This window comes from Besnoitia besnoiti, chromosome I, assembly GCF_002563875.1.
Source record: "Besnoitia besnoiti strain Bb-Ger1 chromosome I, whole genome shotgun sequence".
Lineage (NCBI taxonomy): Eukaryota > Apicomplexa > Conoidasida > Eucoccidiorida > Sarcocystidae > Besnoitia > Besnoitia besnoiti.
Window position 1 is genome coordinate 1293758 of NC_042356.1, and position 25643 is coordinate 1319400.

Sequence of the window (25643 nt, forward strand, 5' to 3'; positions counted from 1 at the left end):
GCGTGCTTGATGTGTTTCGGAGGTGGTATTTGGTTCCGTGACGTGGCTAAATTCCAGTGCCTCGCCTTTATTGAGTGCCGGTCCCGTGTGTGAATTCGTGTCTTTGCATCTGCATACCTCGTCAACCGTGATTCTCAGGTCGCCGCTCTCCGGTCTCCGTATGCCTCGTCTGCTCAACCTCTCGTCTGGGCGGGTGCGTGGCGCTGGTGCGTAAAGCGGAGACGTAATTGTGTTTTGCTGCGGCGGAGGGAGGCACAGAGTTTTCCAGGTGGGAGCTGCGAGTCGCGAAGCAGACGCCCTCCTCGTTCGGGGCAGAAAAAGACAAAATGCGGGGTGGCGCAGTCCACGACTTCCGGCCGGTCTTCGGGTCTGGCGGCGCAGGGCCGCACGCCCACGCGGGCCCAGGCGTCTCCGTCAACTGCGGCAGACAGCTGAGACTCACGATCAACTCGGGAGAGGTAAGGCTGGGAGGTCGAACCCTTTGCGACTGTTGAACGCTTTCCCCATCTGAGTGTTTCGCTGTGCCTCGTGGGGATGCCCTCGCGCGCCATGAAGCTGCCTGACGCGCGTTTGAGCGCGTCCAGCAGGCGTAGTTCGTGTTGTAAACAGCCGCTTCGATAGATTCACCCCTCGCGGTGTGTGTGGAAAGGCAGAGTCGCGAGCTTTGCAACGACGGTTCTACCGCGCCGCCGCGTGGCCGGTTAGGGAGAACAAGAGTAGCGCGTCTCGGGTGTCGGCCGCAGTTTCGGAAGTAGACGTAGATCTGCTTCGGTGCGGAGGCATCCTGTTCCCGTGCGTGGGGTGGCCGTGAAGGCATTTTTCTGCGAGCGCAGCTGCGTGTGATAGTGTGACTTGCCCCGTCTCTGCAGGCGGTCGCCCGCGTGTCTGCAGCACCGCTTGCGATGTCTCCGTCAGATGGATCAGGATCAGCATGGACGTCGCTAATCGCAGGGCTTGGGAGTGTGTTGTTGCGCTGTGTGGCAGCTGATGATATTCCTGCAAGCGCTGTCCGGCCTCTTGTTGTGGATGCGTTTGTTGCTTCAGTTTCTCACGCAAGTCCCTCCGGAGCTGCCTTGTGAAGCAGTTGGACAGCTCAAGGAGCTCGTGAGGTAAGTCGCCTTCAAAGCAGGTCTGTCGCACTGGCTTCGTGCTCTCAATTCCGTGCTTGAAGCACCTGTCCCGGTTTTCTGCCGTTGAAGTTGTGAGTATATTGAATGATTGTATGCCTTAGATTTTTGCTAGAAAAAGGAATGCGATGCATACCGGCAGCGATGCCGCGGAGTGGAGCTGTTACCGAGTGGAGCCTGCGTGTCGAGCCCGTTGTTTCCGCGCCATCTCGCGTTCGTAGTCTCATCGCTGTGATGTTTCCAGGTCTCAGATCCGGACCTGGGTCCACTTCCCCCTCTTCCGCCATATCGTGAATGTGAACTGCGCGGCTGCATTCTCGTATCCGTTCTTCACGGACCCGAGTTCGGAGAAATCCGCGCAGCTGAACCGGCAGTTCCACGGTCAGCGGCCGCGGGAAGGAGCCTCGCGCCTCGCTAGGGACGGCGAGGCGGCGTGCCGGTGCACAGCAGCAGGCGTAGGATCCCGAGCGGCCTCTGGAGGCGAGAGCAGAGAAGGATGGGGGGCGGCGCGTGCGGATGGGGAGGAGGCGCGGGGAGGCCGCGGAGAAAGAGGCGCCGGCGAGTGCGGCTTGGAAACCGACATCTGGCCTGAGCCCCGGGGCAAGCCTGGAAGCAGTGGCTGCAGCAGTTTGCAGGCGGTCGCGGGTTGGCAAGGGAGAGACAAGCGTATGGAGGGCGCTCCGTGGAGCCCGGAGGCGGCCGAGGAGGAGGAGGCGCTTTCGCTGGGGTCGTCGCAGGAGTGGAAGGGGCAGTGTGGACGAAGCCGAGGCGAGAGGACCCAGTCTTTCGCGAGTGACCTGACGGCGCCTGGAGAGAAGCGACAAGACTCGACGCGAGCGCGAGGCACGCCCGAGTCTGACTCGCCTACTGCGTCGCCGTCATCGAGCTGTTCTTCGTCTGCCTTCAAGCAGTACGGCGGAGAAAGTGGAGATGACGCGCACAGCAGCGGAACCGAGTTCGCACTCCAATCGCAAAGCCACCCATTCGCGAATTCCAACGCCTTTTTTGTGCCCTCCGACCCTGCGACGTTCCTCTCCGTCGGCGGCCAGCCTTCTGCGCTCTCGACGCACGCGGGCGCAACGCTGGCGACCAGTTCGCATCGCTCGTCCCTCGACTTCCCGGAAGGATGCAGCTTCCCCAAGCCCCAGGACGCGGGGCCGAACCCCCCCTCCCACGCGCCGGCGGTCTTCCCCGAGGCGACCCCCGGGGACGCGTCCCGGCCGTGGCACGAGGACAGAGACGCGCGAGAGGCACCCGCGCGGAGGAGTGAGCACTCCCCACCGCTGTCCAGGTCGTCCTCGACCAAGTTCGGCAGTCAGTCTCCCGGGGCCTACCACACGCACATGTTCGCCCCTGCCGTATTCTCGTCCCTCAGCGGAGGAGCCTCTTCGTCGTGGTGCTGCCGAGCCGCGCTCGCGTCGTGTGCAGAGGACCGAGAAAACTCCCTCGCCTTCTGGAAGTCGTCCTCGCCCGCCTCCAAGCTGCAAGTTCTCCGGTGCATGCTAGCGGACACTGCTGCGGTAAGTGGAAAGAGTGCGAATAAACCGAGAGGCTTGACCTGAGGGCGTGCCCTCTCTCAAGCAGGGCTTGGGCTGTCACGGCGTGGGGGGAGGGGGCGGGGGGGGAAGCTCGGCATCGCTTGACTCTGTGATTCTTTCGTCGTGTAAGCGAGCTTGCGACGCGTGCCGAGCGGGGAGGGGCTGTCACTCCGCCTTGCCTTGTGCACGTGCAGGTATCACGCTGTATGCTTGCCTTCCGGTGGCTGATTTCTCTCTGGTCAGGCGACGATTCAGCGAGTGGTGCGCGGGCACTTGGGGCGGCTTAGAATGGAGAAGCTGCTCGCCGAGCGAAGGGAGTTCCTTCGTCTCAGCCGAGCGGCCACGGTCATCCAGGCAGGCTGGAGGCGCGTGAAGGCCCAGGAGGCGTTCCTCGTTCTCCACTTCGCGGCGATATTTGCCCGAGAGCGGCAGGAGGCCGCCGTCAAGATTCAGGCCTTCTGGAAAATGAGGATTCAGCGCGACAAATATCGCACCATGCACCTGGTGAGCTCACACGCTCGATCGCACTCGTGACAGCAAACGACTCTCCTCGCTCCAGGGTCGTGGCCATTACAGATACGGGGCCAGCCTCGTTCTGCGACGGGCAGCGAACCCCCCCCCCCCCCCCCCCCCCCCCCCCCCCCCCCCCCCCGCCCCACACACACACACACACACGGTACGTACGCGCATGAGCGTACTCGAGGCGTGTGTATCTCACGTATCTTCGTAGATATGTCTACAATCAGCTGTGCGTGTGTGTTTACATCTCTATAGACATATATATATATATATATATATATATGTAGCTTGCGGATGCAGATGCAGAAGCAAGGGCATTCGTTGCCGGGCAGCTGCTTGTCCGGATGGCGTCGGGGCTTTAGCCGTAGGACCCTGCCGGCGGTTGCTCGGAGTCTTCTGCGTGGCTGTTTTTTTTCTCGATCGCCTCACGCATGTTTCGCTGTGGCGTGTGCGATGTTCAGGTGGAGTGTCTGTCGGCCTTGCGGCGGCTGGCAGCCATTGAGCTCCAGCGCGTGTGGCGAGGAAGAGTCACGCGCAAAGTCCTCGACGACGAGTGGCAGAAATGGATCATCAAGTGGCCGTGGGACAAGCCTGGCACGATCGTCGAGGTGCGTCTGTGAAATGAGAACTTCGGCCTGCCGCAGGGGGTAACCGGCCGTGCTCGTGTCTCCTCTGTGGCCTCGTTTCCCCCTCTGCCGCGCCCTGTGTGATGGATGCGCGTGTTTGCGTGCGAGGAGTTACCGAATGGAGACTGTGTGAGCGCTCAGTGTGAGTGTTTTCGCGGATCTACTGAAATCGCGTGGGAACCGGGGGATCCAGAACAACGTGAGGGGTTTTCTGCTTACGGTGTGGCTGGTTTCAGGTTGTGGGCGACTTCTCTAACCCTCCGTGGACGAAGCGATATCTCATGACATACTGCTACGTGCGGAGGTACGCCGCATCTCTCTCCGAGGAACTTCGGTGCTTTTTTCAGCTGCCGATGCCGTGACGCGTCCCGGTCTGAGACCTGTAGAGCAACCCTTGTGGAGCGGGGGGGAGGGAGGGGGGGACACAAACTAGAGATGCGGTCAGCAGGATGAGTGTGAGGAGAAAGCGGGCACATGGTCAATTGATCTACGAGGGCATGACTCATGGGTGTTTCTCCATAAGGAAGCTAACGTGTTCCGTGTGTGGTCTTTGTCTCGCGGTGCAGATGCTTCATTCTTCCCCTGCCACGCAAGCCAGGGCGCTACGAAGTGAAATTCATCGTGGACGGCCGCTACGTGTGCGACGGCAGTCAGACTGTTGTGGCGGTGAGTCAGAAGCCGGGCGAGAGCCGGATCCGTGTAGAAACGGGTTGCTTCTTGGCCTTAGGTTTCGGGTTCAGGCTCGGCCTCGCTGGTGGCATCACTGCAGTGACAAGGTTTCTTCTTGCCTGGCGAAAGAGAGTTTGCTCAATCTCGCTTGTGTGGCGTGCGGTTGGGGCGATTTTCAGGACGGCAACGGACATTTCAACAACCTGATTCGCGTCAGACCGTCGACAAAGTCGCCGTGTAAGTGCCTGTCTGTTAGAGTCGTGGGTGTGCCTCGCGCTGCGGAAGCGACGTTAAAGCAGACACTTCAGCGGTTTTAGGCATTCTCCCAGATTTCGGCCGCCGCCTGCTTCGCTTGGAACTCGCCATCAACCGCTAGAGGTTTCTGCATCATTGCTGTCTGCGTACGGTCAGTGTGTGTGTGTAAGAGCCAAGATGCATGCACATGTGGCTTGTTCCCCTGCGAATGCTGCTTGCGTGCAGTCCGCGAGCTTCGCGACCGGCTTCAGCAGCTCCAGGAGCAGAGTCAAGAGATGTACTTCAGGTCTGCCTCCTCCCCACTGTGCGTCGCGGCTCGCCCAGGAGGAAGTTTCCACGGCTTGGAGGGCCTCACGTTGGCGCCGGGCACGAGTCTCGCGGAAGAAGGCATTGCGGAGGCTGCCGAGTCTCCGCGGGCAGACGACTGGAAGAATGGAGCGGAACGCTGCAGCGAGCACGCGTCGAGTGGAGACGAAAACATTGAAAAGCAAGCGCCGCATGCGACTGTCCCCCCCACGCAGGCTTTGGACCCGACCCCCTATGCCGAAGGGAGCCGCGATGCATGGAATGCGGTCATCTCTCCCGGCAGCCTCTCGGAACGCGAGGCTGGCCGCTTCGGCGGCTCTACCCAGCCTCACTTCGGGCACGACGCGGGGGGAAGAGCAGAGGGACAGTCGTCTCTCAAAGATGAATCACTTATGCCGGAATCGCTGAACGACCCCGGGAGTTCGTGGCCTGCAGCTGAGCGAGATGGTGCTCGGCGAGGAAGCCCAGACGGGGGCGGTAGCGGCGAGTCTGACCGAGGAACGCGGGCTGGTCAACGGGCACCTGTGTCTGACGAATCAGAACGCGACAGCCGCGAACGAAACTTATTCGCGGGCACGGAGCACTGCATAAGCACGAGCGCCGCTGCGGCCTCGCCACCATCCGAGAAGCAAGAAAGGACGAGACAAGCGTCTGATAGCGCAGAAGAAACTGACAGGTCCCCCGGGCGAGGGGAAGCCAACGAGCGAAGCGCAGAGTTGCGTAGTGCCTCTAAAGCAACTGCAGACAGGGACTTGCTGAACACAGCTCCACGGCGCGACGGAGACGAGGATGCGGACGGCGGGGACGAATCAGGGTTGAGCAGCGGACGTGGCACAGGCAGCGGAAGGGCTTGCGTAGACGTGGCAGATGGAGGAGGGCGCGGAAGCGGCTGCTCTTCGGGCGTGGATTGTGTCCAGCGCGACACGGCTTTGCAGGTGCATCACACAGAAGATTCTGGAGGCGTAAGTCCAGCCGGAGTAGCACAGATCGAGTCTTCGTCTGTGGAGAGTGTGGAGAGGAGAGTAGTGGGCGCGGCCTCTTCAAGCGAGGACAATGAGGAAACAACGAGCCAGGCAAGGGGCGAGGGAGACCAGACGCAACGGGCACTCGCCAGTCTGTCTCGGGGGTGCGCGGACGACCAGGGAGCAAGCAGAGGTTCAAATCGATCTGACAGCAGGGGAGGGACCCACGTGTCGACGGGAGAAAGTAGCTCGAGTCCGAGCCACGATCGAGGAGGGACTGTCGCGACGGAGAACGACCGAGACATTAAAGGACAACAGCAGTCGGTCAAGAGAGGGGGAATCCAGAGAGGACAGAAGGGTCAGTGTCCAGCCGCAGCCGTTACGGCTGAGGAAGGTAATTCAAGGTCGACAGGAGACGTCGGACAAGCAGAAGTGGTGTGTAACAAGCCGGGGACAGCTGCACAGCGAGAGACGACAGCGCCTTCCGCGACACAGTCAAGCTCTGAGAGAGATGCGGCGCGGGCACCGGCGTTGATGCTGACCTCAGATATTTCAGCAGAGGCATCAAGCGGAGGTGAAGGCCCCGGGAACGGCGACGCTGGCGGAGCTAGTCGAAGAGGAGGCAGAGGAAGGAAGCGACGTTCCAAGAAAAAGCCTGGAAATGCCGGAGGCCGCGCCTGATAGGAAAACATGCAGGAAAGGGTCGCAGACGAGGAGAATGCCCAAGCCGTTTTAACGCGGGGAGGTTTAACTACAGCAAAGGGAGGTGTAACTGAAAGACGGCAGAGCGGGAGCAAGCAACATTCCAAACTGTGTGAGAAGGGACGTCAGGTAGAAGTTGGATATATCGTGCGGGGCTGAACCTGTTTCTTTGTAGCAGGAGCTTGGGGCCAGGGACATCGAAACTGAGTTTTTCACTTGTGGTAGTGGTTTGGCTAGGTGTCTGGATCCGGTAAAAATAGAGGGGTGCTATATCTTCTTGGCGTACGCGTGCGAGGCTCTGCGGCGGTCCGAGGGGCAAGGGCATGTCCATTGCTCGTTTTCTTGTCATACGAACTTTTTTTCCTCCTCCTAATGTGTTCCCTACCGCCTCCTGCAAAGCGGCGTTTCCGGCTAGGCAGACGCCGCGACGTTTTGCGAGCGTAAAAGTTTGTGCGTTCTGGTGCCTTCCCGTTCGGTCACGTGCTGTCAGCGGCGTAGAATGCTCTCGGACGACGACGGAGGAACGCAGGGACGGGTATTTAATGGTGGTTAGCGGGCTCAGCGGGTTCCGCAAGTCATCACTATTAGGCGTGGTGGTGATGCCCGGTTCACAGGGATACGTTCGAACATATACGTTGCCTGTTTGTAAAACCGGGCGCAGTAGGCGAACGTACCCCCCGCATGCGTCAGCGCCAGAAGCGCAAGCCAACGGCACTGTTGCCTCACTCCGGCTGACGCTTCGAAGAAGTTACTCTCCGAGAGCCTTCATTACCATTCTACGCTCAGCTACAGCTGAGCCACGAGCAAGTGACGGACACGCCAGCAGTTTCCTGGTTTTTGGTGGCACCCTGTTTCGAAACCTGCCATCTCTGCAGTGTCGAAGACGACTGACGTGCCTTCTTCAACACTGAGAGGTTCAGTGGTGTAGCGCACAACCTAAAGGCTTCAGCTGTCCTGTAGGAGAGAGATGCACGGGAGCGTACAGCGACGAACGGTGAAAGCACCCAGTACTCGCCACCCCATAGCTGACGCGACATGCCCCGCAGTAGCGGACGATTAGGGCACACAGCACACAGGAGACTATTGTTGGCAGAAGTCTAAGCTAGACGAGCAACTGAGACGTACGTTGTGCCGACGCCTCCGTTCTCTTACTACATATCTCCGTTCGAGACGTGCACAGGGTTAGGTGCCTACTAGTCACAAAAGTCTGCAGTGGGTCTGGGGGATACAGTTGTCTGTCAGGCGTTTGCTGGGGAAGGCCGGTCAAAGCGCATGGTGGCCGCGTATGCACGCTTTACGCTTTACTGAATCGTGGTCGAGTAGGGTCTCCAGGGGACTGGGTATACCTGAGGCGTCCGTTACGCACTTCTCGTTTTAGAAAAACTTCACGGTGGGTAACACGACTGTACTGGCGATTGCCCCTGCTAGATGACTTGCCGCGCTGCCCCCTGCTGCCCCCGCCTGCTGCCCCCGCATTAATCAGAGAGGGTTCTGCAGTCATGAGCCGTGAACTTGGACGTCCTGGTTTGAGAAGCGGTAACGGCAAAATAAGAAAGAGACGTTCTGCAGTCTCGCGGTCCGCACCCCTGCTTAAGTCGCTGCCGACACTAGCAACCGTCGACGCGCGCAGATACGAACGGCTAGCATTTGGCGAACGTGCAAGTGAGTCCTGTGAAGCACGCCTTTCAATACAATCTCCCTGTTGTTTGTTTCATTCGCAGTTGCGTACCATTCTACTAATCGCATGTTTGTCGCCTCTTACGGCAGCCTAAAGATCTGACACCTTTCTCTGCCCGCGAGTTTTCGTTCTTTCGTCGCGTTGTTGTTGGTTGGCGATTAAGTACTCGTGAAGCACCAGACGTATTCTGGAGTGCAGGTGTTTTCGCTCATCAGATAATTGAAAAGAAGGTCTAAGTTCAAAGAAAGGATTCAGTGTAGAAGACAATCGCCGGTTTTCTCGGAATAATGGTTTTCGCGGCGTACCGTCGAATGCCGCCGTGCGCCTTGGGACTGGTACGGCTTCAGAGCCGTTCCTTAATTTATGCTCAAATATGCTTTTTGATCGAGCTCGATGGTTTCACTAGTCACCTAATCCCAGGAGTTTAGCATTTATGGTAACGAGTGTTGATATTTTTGCTCTGTTGCGTTCGATCAGGCACTGGTTTTGTTGGGAATGTCATCGAGTTCATTCGCGGCAGAGCACGAAGCTGGTACGCCCCTAGTCGCTCTGTATCAAGACTATGCTGTATTTCGAGACACGAGACATTTTAAACGGCGTGTTTCTAGTTGATTCCAAGGTTCAGGGGTTTCAGAGAGAGCCCAAGGCAAGCAAAAGGTGCAAATCCCGGTCGGCGCTGATCAGCCTTTCACTGATGATGAGCGCCGCCTTCTATGTCTTCCTGGCTGATAGGCGTTACTGTCACCTTATTTCGAGGACACAGCATGCACCTATATCTCATTCTGGCTACTAATATCCTTTGTATACAGGCGCCGGAGTGGCGAGCTTCACACAACAGGGCCCTCCTCTAGCTACCCTCGACGCCATGATACAGGCTGATCTCACTGACGTGCCAACTGAAATTCTTCCCGATTCAGTTCCTTTAAGTCCGTATACGTCTCCGAGTCCAGCCGATGGGCAGTCTCAGCACACGCTAGTAGCTGTGGCTGCAGACGCGGATTCTCCACGCCCCGCGGGTGACGGCCATGATTACGATTTATTGAGGCCGGATGCTTCTTCCGCTAATAACACGTACACAGTGTGGTCGCAGTCCCCCGGAGAAGAGGGTGCTGGACCATCTATCAAATCTCTTGCCATTGTTGATTTCGACAGCGAGCACCCAGCAGAGCGTTACGGCCCTTCCCCGACCAGTCCCATCCAGCTGTTGAAACCACGCGGTCCGGTAGTACATGAATTCGCGTATGCGGATTCCCTCCATGGATCTCCAATCGTCGCTGGTAGTCCAGGAGGATCGACGACTGTCGACTGGAATGCGCCGCTGATGTTGCGCTCATCGAAGCCAGTAGTGTATGATCCCCGCGCCATAATGGTGGCCGACCGCAATTACATCAAGCAGATAGGTGCTCAGGATCGTCAGTCAAAAGAGTACAATAAACTTGTGAAGAAAGCCACGCGAGCTTCTGTTAGCCCCAATCGAAAACGGTACGGCATTGGAGTGTACGCTGACTCTCCGGGAACTGCGTGGTGGATGAAAGACGAGCAACAGGAAGGGTTTAGAGATGCAGTGCCTGAGGACGCAGAAGGTGCCGTGGGGCACCCCACGTCGCTGGATAATCCCAGCCTCGTGAATGCCGTAGAAGAGAGGCGACTGCAGCCTCGGCTCCGAATTTTTAGTCAGTCTGTGACTGGGCCTAAGAAGACGCGAGAAGGCGACCGACGCGACGGAGGAACGGTGCATGCGTGGAAAACCAGGGAGGACCCGGAACGGGAGCCTCCTGCCTGTCCCCCCTGCCGAACCAAGCAGCTAAAGGATGAACGAATCAAGAATAGTTCTCATGACGAGCGACCAGACACGCGTGAAGTGGGGCGGCGAGCAAAAGACACACAGCGGCACACCAGGGCAGAAATGCCGCTTCCGCCCAAGTATCATCAGTCACCTAGAGTAAGGTCGTAGAGGCTTTCGGGGAGTAGAGACTTAACGTGATCCTCGCTGTTGAAATCGTAATTGCCGGTACCAAAATGCCGCTGCCCAGTGTTCAGCCATTTGTCAATAGTGAACTGATTTCTGACGGCGACCTCGTAGTACGCGTTTTGACTGATCAATGCAAAGTGCATTTTGTCAGAAGCCGTGATACACCATTCGGCGTTGTCGCCTGCACTGGCTCTCACTCTGAAGGTCGACCGCTCGTTGGTGAACTTGAAGTACTTTAGGGAAGGGCAGTCATTTGGGGCAGAGTTTGAGCCTTTCCCCTAATGCCAACAGAGGTGCCAGATGTTCACACTGCTACCGCAAACAAACAGAAGCCTCCGTCAGTGAGATACGAGTGGGCGGCAAACCGATGGGGTGCATGCCTCTTGTGTGGCTTGCTTGCTTTCGTCAGGACCGTCCTTCTCACGCCTACCCAAGTGTTCACGCGGAAGCACTAGACGAAGATGACTTCGAAGAGTACGACGAGCTTGACGATGATTTCGAAGGGTATGAAGAGCACCGACCCCAGCGCCACTATCAAGACGCCATCTCAGCTCGTAGCCGTAACGCCCAAGCATACGGTATCTACCTGCCTGATATCTATGAGCGCCCTCCTGCGGCGACCACCTCCTCCGCCGGTACGGAAATCCTGAAAGGGAATGAAACGTGGGAATAAGCCAAGTTCCTAGCTCTGTTACATAGAAATGGTGTACGCACGATTAGTTGGTCCATTACTGTGTTCGTGTATTTTTCACTTTCCACTCCCTGTTTGGCTTTAACTCGCTGTTTCCTTTGGAATCAGCCAAAGCGGTTTCCACAGCACGCATGCCTAAAGCGCGCAACCGCTCAATACAATACAACAGCAGTTTCATACACACGAGAAATAGGGGGACTGGATAACATAAGAAAGAAGTGGCTGCATGACAGTACCTATCTATCTACCCACATATATATATATATATATATATATGTATATACAGACATGCTGTCTGCGTACATATCTACATACGCTAGGCAACTAGTCGTTCGTCCCTCCACACAGACACTTCTTCATATCTAGGGGTGGGATGTTGTAGTGAAAGCTTGTGGCTAACAAGCGTAATGCAGATTGAAACGCAGCGGAAACAGAAGGCTCACGCTGTGAGAGTAAATCTCTGGCATTCTCCACGGTCAGAGATATTGTGAAGTCGTAAGGCTGTTGTCTGTCCTACAAATACCTGCACCCTGGGCCGCGCTGACGAGGGATGCGAGTGACCATATCAAGCCCTCCCTCTCATTTCTTATCCTCTTTTCCTACTTCCTTCACTCCATGGGTGAACGCTCTCCGCTAGCCGTATTGGAATGATCCTCGATGCGTGATGCGTCTTCGCAGAGAGTTGGGGAACGGTGCAAACCTCCTCCACGGAGTGGACTAACTCTTCAGCCTTTACCATGCTAGGAGTCCCGATTAGCAAGACAGATATCGACTACGCCCACTTCTTCGCTGACGACAGCCCAAGCGCTTCAGCTGACACTGCAAAAGGAATTACAAAGAAACCTTTTTTTTCTAGGAAGAAACAACAGGCAGAGGCTGATGAAGAAGTAGTGGTCTCTCCTCAGCCATCTCTTCATTCAGATGCAGATAAACGGTCTAGCGCCCAAGAAACAAAGAAAGTTCCATTGCTTGCCAGGCTGAAGCCTCAGCACGAATCGGCCGACAACGATGAAAAACAGAAATTCGATGTTGCCGATTTGCTGACGGCTTCTGGATGGCGCCCATCTGATCATGCAGCTAAAACGAAGACAGATTCCTCAGAAAAAAAGAGAAACAGCGAAAAGAGGTCGCCGCTACGAGAGCGAAAAGCAAAGGTGCAGGAAAGCGCTGCTACTTGACCGTGACTTGCGTCGCTGCCACGGGCTTTCCCGGAGGCCATCCGCAGAATACGACTGAGCAGGGAATGTGTGTTTTGTGCATCCACAATGTACCTATGTGAGCCCGTAACCGTGATGGTAGTTTTTGTGAGGGCAGACCTGCAAGAGGTGTAGGGGGCTTTGTTCTCCCCCACTTTTTTGTTTGCGCAAATGCGAATACAAATGGAGTTTCCATGAGAAACGTTAACAGTCAGCCAACGCCGGCAACGCTGCACTCCCACGTTTCAGCCAAGACAAAAAAGTTGAAAAGGTGGAATACCAGGCTGCGCCTACCCAACGGGATGCGGCACCCCGCATATTCGGATGCACAACCGGTTTCTGAATTGCCTGTATGCACGTACTCCGAAGACAGAAGTGGAAGCGGCTTTCGCCCGCAATAGTTTGAAGCATGACGCGCATGCTGCGCGCTTCATAAGGCACAAAGAATCTCGCATCCGTACATCTGACGGAAACCGATTGGCAGCTTTCACGGTTTTGCCTCGGCAGAAGGGGCTGCTTTGACTGCGTTTTGTTCGGATGGGCTACTCTGCAGTTGCCGTAAATCAATTCTGCGTTTCTTCGGGCTGTGCCTGTATTTTTCTTCCTCGTCGTCATTGCCTCCAGCCCTGGAGGGGGCTCCTTCGCCACTGATGACGGAAACAGCAGCGGATCGTGGTCGAACAGAAACTCTGACGACCTTTGCGGAGGAAGGGTCCAACTGAGCTGTATCGAAAGTCGATGTCGTTGTCGCAATGCAATCACGTGCAGCACACTGGCTGCCTTTCGTCGATTCCTCCTCATTCTTGCCGGCGGCGGCCTCCTCAGCAATTTGTTTCTCGACGTCTGCGATTTGAAGCTGCAGATCTTCAATCGTATCTGCAAGCGCGTCCGCTGTCATGCCATCTGGCATCCTCAGGACCCCCTCTTTAATTTCTTTGCCAATATCCAGGGTACGCTACAAATACACACGCGCACACAACGCTGCGCAGTTCGTCGCCTGCGCCTCGTGGCATCTTGCCACAATCTACGGCACACGCACGCCCGGCCGTTTTCCCCTCCCCCCCCTCCTCCCCCGCTACGATCGGTCGCCCTGCCAGCACACTTGTCATTCACACATGCAGGCGACCGCAGACTCGTGCATGTCGGTTCACACGCCCGACACACCTGACGCACCGCCTGTCCGCATCATGCTCATTGAAGGCAGCTGCGCGGGAGGCCCGCTTACCTTGAACACATCGAGCGCGGCGGTTTTCTTTCCACTGAAGAACGTTGCTTGCGCTAAAGAAAGAAGTGGCGCCATGAGGGTTTCCTTGGGTAAATGGTATCGCTCTCGGAGAGCCACGGCCTCTCCATAGTCCTGGACGGCACACACCCACAGACACTCTGCTTCGATTCACTTCGACCCGAGGTCCGCAAGCAGATATTTGCAAAGCCCCGGCGGCTACAACAGTGCCGCAGAGCTCTCAAAGCGAACGACGGGGCAATAGACCTGCAAACGGCTCTCAGGTGAGTGTCTGCGAAGGCGCTTCAGACCAGCAAGGCAGAAGAGTCCCGCCGCAAATCCAACTCTGCAGAAGCCGCGTACGTATCATTCTAGCGATTTGCAAAGCACATGCACGCTGTAAATCTGACATGCGCTCGCGACTGTAGCACACACGGACCATCTCTGCTTGTGCGTCTGGAAACCGTAAGTTGCAGCTTTTTTTCATTAGAAGCGGGCTTTGCACCGTGGGCGTCGGATCCCGAATGCGCCACGCGAACGGGTATTCTGTATCGAAAACGAAACCGCCGCACTGCAGAAAAGGTTCCTGGCAGGCACGCACCTGCGCGGCTTCATCATATCTTTCATTCATTAGCTGCATGTCTGCCAGGCGGACGTAGGCGAACGAAAGGTCGATGACGTCAGTGTGGACTGCGACCGTGCTCTTCCCGCCTTCTTCCTTCGCACAAGCCTGCAGCGACGAGCTTGCCGCGGCCCCTGGAGGGGGCGAGTTTTCCAGTTTCTTCAGGAGACACCGCTTTGCCATCTCCAGCATTTCGAAGGCCAGTTCCTCATCTGAAACCTTGCCGGCGGCATTTCCGCCAGGGACCTCCTCTTCTGTTGAACCATGCGCATTCTCGCCCTTCTCTGCGGAAGGGGCTGAAGATAACGAGGAGCTTGATGACGACGCAGACGCGCCGGAAGAAGCTGAAGGAAACGTGCACACAGAGAGACCAATACAGGAGGCATCGTAGCTATCGAGAGATCTCGCGCCCTGGATTACTCGTTCTGCTTGCGGAGCAGCCGGTTTTCCTCGCTCATCACGCAGTACCCGCACGCCGAAGCACTTACTTGATGAAGCTGAACCCGAGTCACCGGCCTCCTGCTTTGGCTTGTCAAACTGGAACAGTTCGGCATTCTGCTCTTCCTTAGTCAGTAGAGTATCTCCGAACCAGAGATAGTACGTGCTCAGCTCGGGGTGGAAGTCTGAGCCATCGAGTTCTGCCACCCTGCGACACACGACAAAATAGCAAGTAGCCTGTGCGAGTACAGTCCACGATTCACCTATCCCGTCTCTCGACTCCCTTTCGAAGGAATCACGCTCACTGCAAGGAACCCCACAAGCGAGCGCAAACCTCTCGCTCCTCTTGGTCCCTTTGCATGCCTCATGGAACGGTCCTTAAGACGCACGGAGAGACGCGACCCAACGACAAAACGGAGATCAGGCAAGGAAGGAGACTGAATACATCGACAACTGCGAGTGGAAACGCGGCCGCGTAACGAGGGTCACAGACGATGCGTTCGCCCAGGGTTTGCAGATTCCTCTTCCGTCGTTCCCATGCTTCCACGCTGAGAGACGCACCTCCGCTCTACAGCGCGCGAAAAGCACTCGGCAGCCTTGGACCAGTTCTTGCTGCGGAAGAACGTCTTGCCGTCGTCGAGGAGGGTTTGTGCATCCTTGCCGGCAAACTCTGCAGACAGGAGGTTCCCACGGAACAGGCACGCTGCTTTCCGCAGAGCAAAAAAATTCCCGGCCTACCAGACGTCGTCCGCGCAGTCTATTGCAGCCGCAACTGTGAAATTTAAAGCATGCTGCAGGAACCAAAAAGCTGAAAGGAAAATCGCTTCCTTCGCTCGCTGCTGCCCTCACCCGTCCTCCTTCACCTCACCTTTCTCGTCGTCATCTCCTGCCTCCTCCGTTTCACCTTCATCAACTTCATTTTCCTGCTGTTGCTCCGTCGCTGGGGCACTAGGGCTGCTCTCCGCGTTCTCCGTCGGCGACGGCACCTCCGGATTGGCACCGGCGGCTGCGAAGAACACAAGAAAGGCATGCTGTGCCTAGTGCCTAATCGGGAGCAAGAGGCAAGAACCTGGGATCTGCGTCACAAATTTTTAAGCGGCGGCGCGTCGTATTCCAGCTAGAGTTCGCATCGAGGCTTGCTGCTTCTGACTGAAACCGTTTTCTGGCTCGGAGACACTGGGCACACCAGAGCTAAAGAGAAACTTCACACACGCTCTAATGCACTCCCGGCCCTTCCTCACTGTTTCAAGTCTCAATATCATGAGCTGCTCGGCCAAGGGAAAAAACCAGAAAAAGTGGACAGGACGGCGCAGGCAGCAACTACACGCAGTGGTTCCACCCTCCACGCATTTGGCGCTACGAGAGTTCCTTCTCACCCCCATCCACGGCTTGCTTCGAGTCCTCTTGGGCCTCGGACGGCGGAGGAGCCGGGACAGTCATCTTTAGCATGCTATCTCGTAAAATGCGTACGAGACAGTGACTGTGCTCAGAGCAACAACAGCGAAGGACGCAGACAAAGCACGCGGCAACCCCGGTAATAAAAAGAATCTAGGAGCGAAACAGTGCCCATGCAAGCAAAAAATGGAGAAGAAGCACAAGCAGAGGCAACCATTCTCCTTCAGGAGATAATTGTTTTCTAGTATTCCTCGTTTCCGATAAAATGGCAAGACTTGCCAAGCTGGAGTTCCGAGTCTTCGCATGTGCACACAGCGCATGCACCTATGGGAGACACGGGGACGGTGTCCGGTTTTTACGGCGGAAGCGGAAGTCGGGATATCCTTTGATTTTCCAGAACGCCCAAGGGACAAACGGAAACGGTGATTGCGCCACTGTCACGCAGAGCATTTCTGAGTGTCTTAATAAGAGTTTATTCACTGATGCTTGAGAGATTCCACTGGCTGCGTATATTGGCCTCTGCCTTGTTGCTAGTGTCTACGCTGAGTGTGATGCGGAAACCTCTCTTCTCGGTGCACGCGACTTATGCTTTCGTCTTTCACGTATCATGCTTCACCTAGGCGTGCGTTCCTCCCTCACGTGACTCCGCGAAGCGTTGACAAGTGGTTGGGCGATGCGTCACTCGCGCTGTCATTCGTGTTGGGACGATTGACGGCGACTGCAAACAGCTTCCCAGTGTTACCACGGAGATTACTCCTTCGTAGACTCTTTGGATTTTTGTAGACACCAGCGACAAAGTAAATAACATATCAATCCAAGTTAGCCCGGGGGTGGGCGGCGGCGGGGGAAATAACTAGTGAGCTCCTGTGGAGGTGTGCAGCTGTTCGGCCCTCATCTTACCTCTGGGAGTCACAGTGCTACCGCTTCTGTTTTGCTCTACTTACACGGAAGACAGTTGCCCCAGCACGACAATTTCACTTTCCCGTGCAAAGAAACAGCGCCGTGTATCAAAACCAGGTAGGTTTGTTCTCGCTTATGCCGGCATCGCCCGGGGCGGTGAAACGTCGTGCAGGCGCTGAGTTTCTTCGGGCCCTAGGAACCCCCGTATCTAGGCGGGCGCTCTAAGCAGGAGCAAAGAAGGTGTATGAACAATCATTGCCAGAAGAATGAAAGCTGTTGTCTTATTTAGATTATTGCCGAAATCAAATCGAAGGTCGGCAGCTGGTAGGCTGATCTACAGCAGATGCAGAATTCGAAGAAACTTGCTGCCCTGTTGTAATCCGGATAACAGCTACATTCTTTAGTTTATCCTTCGATGCCCATGGGCATCGCTTACGATGTTGACAAAACGAAAGGTAAATGAAGCATATTCACAGTCGTCACGCAAGGGTACCATATCGCGGATGACGTGTATCTACAGTCACGGACGGCGAGTCGATCTACCAGTCGTGCAAGAGAAGCTGAATTTTCTACCGTGGCTGGCGCGTGCCAGGGTATCTCGGGAAACTCTGATTCCCACCGCCCACGATGTTGCGCAAGGAAAGCAGCATAACCGCGGCCGGCTTCCTAGCTTTGTTCCTGCGTATGCAGTGCGCCGCTGCGCAGGGCATGCAATTGGACAATGGTACGGATCACGGCAGCGCTCCATTCAGTGGAAGTCCTTGATTTCCTGCTTGCGTCTCCAGGACCCATCGGCATTGCACCACAGCAGAGACTGGTGTTGGCAAAGCCAACATTCCCTGTAGTAGTCAGTCAGCCGGTGCAGCCACACCTACCTCAACCCTCGCCAGTGGCCCCGCTGGCGCAGCCTGCGGCGCCTCCAGCTGCCCCAGTCGTGAGAGTGTACTACCAAGAGCCTACTTATTCATCTTCCAAACTGAGGGACAATTTTTAGTCCGCTGGGCAACTACCGCAAAGTGCTGCATTCCCAGAGACTATTCCAATGGCACCAGTTCAACTAGGCTCCACTTTCGTAAGTCCCACACTGCTGCAAAGTCACCACAGTTTCGGAGTGGCAGCTGATCAGGTCTTGCCCCCCTGGATTCAGCAAATCGCCAACCACGCTGCAGGAATGATTGCGTTCCTATCATCAATAGGTAACATGCTGGCATGTCTGACCACACGAGGGACGGAATGTCAGAATTGAGTGACGATAGGCATTCCAAACTTGCCATCTGTTGAAGCATGTGAGCATTATAATCGATCACGAGCAAGCGCTAGTGAAGTCGCACGAAAGTCAGGTGGGAAAGCACCTCATTCAAGGGAGGTGATGCTATGTATCCAAAACGGTATGCTAGTCCCTTTTTTCTGCCAATCGACCGCTTCATTCTCAGTTTGACGGCATAGTGATGGAGGATGCGAGGCACATTTTTGAAAACGGTACGCGTCGGTTGCCACAACGGAAAGGGTTGGCGGTTACCGTTGCTGCAGGAAAAGAAATATCAACTCTCAATGTCCGCGTCCTCTCGGGTGGAAGGTATCCACGAGCTGTGTTGAGTTCGCATCCAAGCTCTCATCGCTCAGCAGACGTGCGGACACGGCTCTTGCACGACTGAAAACCATTGTCTCGAGACCTTTCGCGAAGAAAATGATGAAAGCATTAGGTACACCCTCTCATGCAGATAGTATTAGCTCGTCGTACACGAAACCCCGTCAGGCACGCCAATGGCAGCTCTGTAAGGGCGCTCAAAAACAAAGCATCGGGCACGATGAAGCTTGAATGAGTTACAGATTTCTAATGAAACGGGAGTCAACACCGGATAGGTCAGGAAACTAGTTATCTGACTGTGAACTATTCCACAGATCGCAGCAACAGACAGCGGTGGCTTGCTGGATCTATTCTGACCCTGGTATCTGATCTGCCTGTTGCAACTGATATAGCTGATTCCGCATCTGGAGGCTTCGGTCACGTGAACGGTATTCCCTGACAGACCCTCGACCACTAGTGACTCCAGAAAAATACACCCCACGTGTAGTCGTTTTACCAAGGCCTTCCAGGGTTCACCGAATCGACCGTGCCATGAAGGAACTACAGCAAGGAATGGTAAGGAACCTGTCATGCTTCTTTCAGAAGCTGGTTACTTCGCACTCTTGCTATTCAGCATCCACGAGACGTCAGTACTGGTGGCATCGACAGTACAAGCGTCGGAGATAGAGGTGCGATACAAGAGATATAGACAATACAGGAGAGCTTTCTCTCCTGATTTCATCGGGAGCAGAAAAACAGTCTCCCTAACAGTCGGAGCCGGTGCGTGCCATTTAGTGTCGTGGCATGACAATCAAAAACACGTTAATGAAACTGGTGTCTACAAGACGTACACACGGGAAATGGGCTTTCCTTCCTACGGTTGCCTCCCTACACGCACCATACCAGTTTTTTTTGTCGAAAGCGTGACAGGCAACCGATGAGTCACCTTTTCTGAGAAGAGGAGCCGTAGGCACCAGTCTTGTTTATGACAGCACATGTGGTCCTGTCTCAGTGTCGCCACTACTGCCGCAGTATCTACAAGGGCCGTAGACAAGAAGACAGAGACGCAGTACACAGAGGACAACTGACTCACATTACGCGAAATGAATGCAGTTCTAAAAGGCAGTGTCTGCAGGAGAGGGTGGTTCCAAGGTTGCTCTGCATGCATAAGCTCTGCATGCGTTGTTGTAGCATTCATCAGCGCGAGATAGTTGAGCCCAAGTTGAGACGTGATCGCAATGCTCTCATCCCATATGATTTTCTGGGAAGCTGAGAACTCTCGCAGCTTGTCTCTATGAAGGGCATTGTGTGGTTACATGCCTTTGCCTTCCTCAGGCGGCAGCTTTCCGAGTAGATACTTACTTTTCGCAGGTTTCGCTCTCGTCCCCGGTGCTTTATTAGGTTGTCTGTTGAACCCCATGCAGTTCCTCGTCTATTGTCTTTGCCACGAGCTGAAGGACTTTGTGATAGCCGCTATTGTATTGCACAAAACACAGTAGAGGCTTAACAGGCTTCTTCTTATTGCGCCGGGCAATTCGTGATCCGTCTTTCTGCGTGCTCGCGGACGTACTCTAGCGTGCCATGACAGCAACAACATTGACTCATGTGTGTTGTATGATGGACAGAGCGTGAGCGGCCGTGAATTTAGTAGTGTGCACATGTCCCTATTAGGGACGCGAACATGTGCTGCTTCTGAGTCCCTTGCCCTCCTTGTGCGCGGCGCGTCCAGCGTGCACCCTGCCCTCTCCCCTGGTCGAAGATGGTTCGACGCTTCTTTTTCGGCAGCAATTCGGCTCAGGTTGCAAGTGATGGCGAGTCTCCTTCGCCGGGGAACTTGTCTACAACAGAGAGCACAGGGAGCACATCGTCAGCCCCGATCTCGCCTCCGCGAATGCCTCCTTCACGGCAGCCTTCTTTGGAAGAGAGCCGCCGACTCCTCTTCCCGCAAGCGCTGCCTGATGACATCCAGGAGCCGCTTATGCAGGCATTTGGAGCTCTTCGCTTTGTGTCAGAAGGTGGTGACTCTTCTCATCCCGTCGTCGATGGAAGAACAGCACCGTCCTCACGCAGAATGGCACCGCAGCTCGGCATCCGAAGCGACGAGCCGCTCTTATCGTGTTCTCGCAGCGCTCCTGCTGAAGCACCTACAGTCTCCGCACAGACGCAGTCAAGGCGGTCGTCTCTCACTTCCGTACACTGCCGAGAGCGTTCTCCTGTGGATGATCGCTTGCGGGACTGGCCGTGGCTCCCGAGTAGTAAGCACCGCGCGACTCACCTAGACCGTCTAGAAGGACCGACCTCGGAGAGCTTTGGGGAGTCAAGGGACAGCCATCGCCGTTGCTCTACAGACAGCGACCGCGAGTGCGTCGAGGATATCTCCTTCTCTGGCTCCCGGAAACGACTTCGCGCTCGACCGCGTCAGGCTTTCCGCGGAGACGCGGCTCCGAAGGAGGGTTTGCGCGACGAAAAAGACGCAGGGAGTAAAAACAGAGCGGCTGGCTGCACGGACCGCACTAGTGGCGTCTGCTCGCCTGCGGATGCGTGCCTCCCTGGAGCTAGGTCTAGGCGAGTGGGTGGATTCATCGGCTTTCTTCTTTCCGTCCTCCGGCCTTCAGAGCCCTCCCCGCCGCCTCCTGCGGCGCTGCCTGCCGCCGGTGAAGATCGCGACCGTGCTGGCTCGGCTCCCTCGTCGCAGGCACTGTTCCCTTTTCATGGATCAGGCAGTTCGTCGTCGTGCCCCGCGCCGGACCGGCCTCCGTTCATGTCTTGTCTCCACGGGGGCTCGCCCGCCGGCGCTTTCGAGGCCCCCGAAGAGGCGCGCTCCGGCGTCGGCTTCGGCAGTCAGACTGAGTCCCCTGTCTCGCCAGAGCATTCTGCTCGCCCTTTCTTTCCGCGGAGCCCGCAGCTGACCACTGCCTTCGCGGACGCGCGCTTTCCAGTCGCGGGCGCGTGGCCGCGGCGAGCCTTCACGCACCCCGGTGGCGGGGTCAGCTTCGCAGGTCCTGTGAAAACTCTCGCGCACGCGGATCCGCAGCCCTGCGCGCCGCACCACTCTCTGTCACCGTGGCCTTCAGCTGTGAGCGTCTACACACGGACTGCGCAGCTGGCTGACGCGGGGCAGCGCGTGCTGCGGCTTTTATGGAGCGGCTGCTGGGTCGGAGCTTTCCTGTGGCTTCTGCTTCACCTGGTTTTCTCGCTCTACCGGGACATCCAGCAGGGCGAAGAACAGAGACAACTGCGCACAGCTGCCGAGGCGGCGTTCTGTCGCCAACAACACCGCGAGAACGGCTGCGACACACTCGATCCGCTTCCGCCCTACCTCCAGCAACCCTGCAGCGAGTGGAAAAACTGTCTCATGCGCCAGCCTCAGCACCATGGAGAACGAACGAAAATTGTGGCTGCCGTCGTGGGCGACGTCCTCAATGCCTTCTTCCAGCGCCTCGAGTGGTAAGTGCTATCAACAGACTTCACCGCGCTGCGGGTGCTGCTGCGTATGCACGGCGATAGATATGCTCATTCGTGCAGGTAGCGGTCTACGCGCGTTGTCCAAGCCTAGAGTTTCTTGCTTACTGTGTTCAGGCGGTTCGGGGCCTGCCCGCTTCATGCTTCTCGCTGTCTTGTGTTGGTGATCCACTCGCTGAGCGTGTGATTCGCCGTTTCATGCTTTGAGGCCTCGCGTCGGACTGCCCGCCTGTCCTCTGGTCACTGGCGGAAGCCTCTGTACTCGAGCAACTCGTGTCGTGCTTCGCGAATCTGTGTTTTTCGTTTTTATTTCCTTTTCTCCGTCGCAAGCCTCCGCTCCGCGCCGGCGTCGACATCGTCGCGTTCTTTCACCCATATCGACGCAAGCTCCGACGGCGGCTGGACGTCGTGATACGTGGCTCATGCGTCGTTGTACGAATATGAGGCCTTCTTACGCATGTCGCTGCGTTTCGTTGCAGGCGCACCATTGCGTGCCTGGGCCTTCTCCTGATCGCCCTGATCTATGCAACGAGCTGGCTGACGCAGCCGACCGCGCCTCCGCTGATTCCTCCCTCCGCTGACGCAGGGGATGCGCGCAGAGGCCAGCAGCACAGCCAGCCAGCCGCTTCTTATTCGCTGCTCGCCCCTCCGGCCCTTCCCGCCCCTCCGCACGAGCCGGAGATGCTTCAAGCGTGGCGGGCGAGACCCGAGGTCGACGAGAGGCTGGCTGCCCAGCATGGCTCACTTTTGAAGGCGGGGCGCCTCTCAGGCGGAGACTCCGGTGCAGAGGCGCCTCGCAACGTGCCCTGCGGCGGCGCAAGCGCGTGCTTTCCAGGGGAAGAGATGCGAGACAGCGAATGGCGTCTGCTGTCAGGCTGGGATCAGCCGCGGCAGAAACGCGAGGAGACCGAGCCCCTGCATTAAACCGCGGGAGCGAGAAGAAGGGGACAGCGGAGGGGAGCAGGACAGGCCCGAAGATGCGTGGGTTATACCGTGCAGCGACAGGAAAGCCTAACTGAAGTCGAGCGCCAAACCGCTGAAGCACGACGAAACGAGCGAGATAGCAGAGGATTCCGCAGGCTAGCCGTAAGCGTCGGCAGAAAGGGCTACTTGTTTCGAAAGCGAATGAGCCGCTCACGCGCGTCCGGAAGGCAGACAGAGGATTTTGCAGTAACAACGCTGGTTCAACCAGGTGGGAGATAAGGCGAACTGAGGCGGCTAGTGTGCCCTCAGTGCGGCTGCCTCCAGCGCCTCTGAGAAGCGAAACAATGAGCGAGGAAAAGCGTGCTTTACAGGGTTTGTGTCTCCCGTTGACACCTAGAGGATCCTTTGAAGCGCGACTGCTGATGAGAGTTAAAGCAGTAGGATGAAGAGGTTACCCCGGCAAACATACGTTCAACATCCAAACCCTACTGTTCTGGCTGAATCGCACATGAAAAAGTGTTTGTACTTCCCTTCTTGAGTTTGAAGACGGCAGATGTGAAGTTTCACTCGTTTCGTTGCTACGGGGCACAGACATTCAGCGCTCGTAGCGATAGCGTTATTGGTTAGGGGTGCCGCGCAAGTGGAGTCTTGTCTCGCCACGCGGAGAGGGGGGAGGCGCCGCAGATCTCCGTGTTGGCAGAGAGACGGAATTTTTTTCTTTTTATTTGAGACGCTCGCTTGCCATGGGCGAGCAGTCAGAGCAATCGGAGCGTACTACAACGATCCCTGATTCAACGTCGCGTCTCAGCTCTTCGCGCTAACTGCCTAGAGCTTCACAGAGGCGACCGCGACGCTTCATACCGCGTGGGTCGCGAAACAGTTAGGCAAGAGAGGGAAGAAATGGAAGAAACTCCCGTGTGCAGCAGCTCGCGCACGCGTCAGCAGGCGCCCGCGGGCGGCCCGATACGCAGGAATTAATAAACTCTAAACCCTATTCATGTTCCCAGCCAGAGACATGCGTAGGCCAAATGCATCAGGCCTCGCGAATAGTGCAGATATACAGGGCGCACCGCACGGCAGCAAAGTCCTGCGCGTGGATATCGGCGAATTTTGCATGTCTCTGTTCACCCGCGTTAAGGATCCAGTCGCGCGCATGACTAGCTTCTGGAAGCTTGCGGCAGTGTGAGACGGACGAAGAAGTGTGAGCGGCAGAAGCGCATGTGGCTCCGCTCAGGAGAACTAATGCTTTAAATGGAGATACTGGTGCGCGTAGGTCTATGCGGAGCTACTGAGCGAGTCAGCCAGCCGCTAGAAATCTTGTGTTTCGTGTTGAACTGCTGAAAACTGCCCGTAGAACTATATGTTTTACAGTCTTCATTTAGAACTTTATCCAGCAGCGTTTTCCGTCACTTGCTCCAGGGGCGACGCTCGAAAAAACGTTTCGAGGAAAGCAGAGACACTCTCGGAAGTACCCGGATTTTCGAGAAAAATAACTGATTCGTAGTTCGAGGGTCGATTTTCCTCTTTGGACCGAAAAGATCCGCGTTCCACCGCTTCCCCCTTGACAGATAAATACGTAGAGGTTCGCAAAAGTGTAAGAAACCCGAATCGACTGGGGAACTCACACATACACGACCTCGCGCGTAAGGCCTCCGCGTACGCATGCATTCGTGTGGATATGGGTATATATTAGAGACAGGCACAGGACAGAGGTATTCGCGACCTGCGCCGGAAGCTAAGGGGCGGCCGCGGTGGAGGAAATGTCCAAAATTCACGACAGAAGCCAGGGAGGCGGAGAGACACCAGAGAGAAACCAAGAAATGCAAGACGTGAGTCGCCCGACCACGACAGAGAAAGAGAGAGAAAGAGACAAAAACGGGATTGAACAATGGAAGTAACATGGCTTTTCACAGCAGGGCCGCGCCGCCCGCTTTCTTCTTTTTTTCGCCTGGAAACACGCACACCATGCGTGAGAAGCAAAGAACTGTATGCATTGCGTCTGCAATCCACACATTTGTATGCTCTGCAGGCGGCATGCAGAGAATACCACACCTGCCTGTGGTCGCGAAGTAAAAACCTGGGGTGCACACATACATATCGCCTGCATGTGTATACTGTGCACAACGTACAGAAGCGGCGCGCTGAAAGGCAAAAAAGGCAGAACTCAAAAAAATGTGTAGGGGAAACACGGAGGTGGGAAACACAGCGCACAGCTCGCCTGAGCCCAGTTGCTCCAACAGGCAAACGCGAACGAGAGACGCTTCTCGCGCGAGCGCCTCTTCAGCGCGAGAGACAGCGTCTGGAAGGTCAGAGACGGCACTGAACAAAAGATTCAGCGGGAGAGACGACGGCAGAAACAAGAGCCAGTTTTTCGCGTTAAGGACACTGTCACACAGACATAACGATCCCGCACCCTATACCCCTCGCTGCTCGTCTTCACTTTTTCTTTCTCACCTTTGTTCTTCTCGCGCCCCCGGAGTCGCTCCGTGAGCGCGGCCACCGAGGTGTCGTTCTGAAGGAAGAAGCACACAAGTCAAAACGGCACCTGTGAAAACATGTCTTCTTCTCCACGTAGGACGTGCACCACTCTTTAGTTTTGGCGTAATCGCGTTGAACATCGCGTCGCGGCCTTGTGGGCTCAGGAAGAGACGTGGAAGTCGAGAACTGCGGACGGAGTAGAGGCGACAAGGCTCTCAAACCGGATCAGAAAACGCCTCCTTCCTATACCCCTGACGAGAATTTTTAAACTCGTTTTCGAAGTCGCTGCGCCGTGACGCGCACGCCATGTGCGCCAAGGAGGACCCTGAAGAGAGGAAAAAAATTGTTCTTTACGTCTCCCTTACATCATTGTTTACATCGGTGTTTGCAGAGC

The 25643-nt window shown here is 56.2% G+C and overlaps 5 protein-coding genes across 5 annotated transcripts; 4 read left to right on the top strand and 1 right to left on the bottom strand.

Moving 5' to 3' along the window:
- Positions 1-326: 326 nt before the first annotated feature.
- BESB_001930 (IQ calmodulin-binding motif domain-containing protein) lies at positions 327-6683 on the top strand (the record flags this gene model as incomplete). The annotated part of the gene is made up of 10 exons (XM_029358948.1): positions 327-458; positions 1045-1109; positions 1372-2164; positions 2270-2647; positions 2909-3169; positions 3646-3792; positions 4047-4114; positions 4377-4476; positions 4659-4716; positions 4960-6683. The coding sequence occupies 10 exons, from the start codon at positions 327-329 to the stop codon at positions 6681-6683; spliced, it is 3726 nt and encodes a 1241-aa protein (XP_029221860.1).
- Positions 6684-8669: 1986 nt separating this feature from the next.
- BESB_001940 (uncharacterized protein) lies at positions 8670-12223 on the top strand (the record flags this gene model as incomplete). Its single annotated transcript, XM_029358949.1, has 5 exons — positions 8670-8717; positions 8860-8914; positions 9192-10324; positions 10764-10989; positions 11724-12223. The coding sequence occupies 5 exons, from the start codon at positions 8670-8672 to the stop codon at positions 12221-12223; spliced, it is 1962 nt and encodes a 653-aa protein (XP_029221861.1).
- Positions 12224-12728: 505 nt separating this feature from the next.
- BESB_001950 (tetratricopeptide repeat-containing protein) lies at positions 12729-15963 on the bottom strand (the record flags this gene model as incomplete). Its single annotated transcript, XM_029358950.1, has 7 exons — positions 12729-13196; positions 13467-13598; positions 14065-14429; positions 14574-14731; positions 15085-15193; positions 15392-15529; positions 15900-15963. 7 exons carry the CDS (start codon positions 15961-15963, stop codon positions 12729-12731), a joined length of 1434 nt encoding a protein of 477 aa, XP_029221862.1.
- Positions 15964-17445: 1482 nt separating this feature from the next.
- BESB_001960 (uncharacterized protein) lies at positions 17446-19072 on the top strand (the record flags this gene model as incomplete). The annotated part of the gene is made up of 13 exons (XM_029358951.1): positions 17446-17542; positions 17604-17752; positions 17813-17890; positions 17945-18014; positions 18075-18104; positions 18159-18206; positions 18265-18297; positions 18349-18394; positions 18445-18521; positions 18575-18593; positions 18649-18681; positions 18734-18834; positions 18894-19072. 13 exons carry the CDS (start codon positions 17446-17448, stop codon positions 19070-19072), a joined length of 960 nt encoding a protein of 319 aa, XP_029221863.1.
- A 1072-nt stretch (positions 19073-20144) lies between these two features.
- Positions 20145-22771, top strand: BESB_011430 (uncharacterized protein; the record flags this gene model as incomplete). The annotated part of the gene is made up of 2 exons (XM_029359897.1): positions 20145-21832; positions 22327-22771. 2 exons carry the CDS (start codon positions 20145-20147, stop codon positions 22769-22771), a joined length of 2133 nt encoding a protein of 710 aa, XP_029221864.1.
- Positions 22772-25643: the final 2872 nt, after the last annotated feature.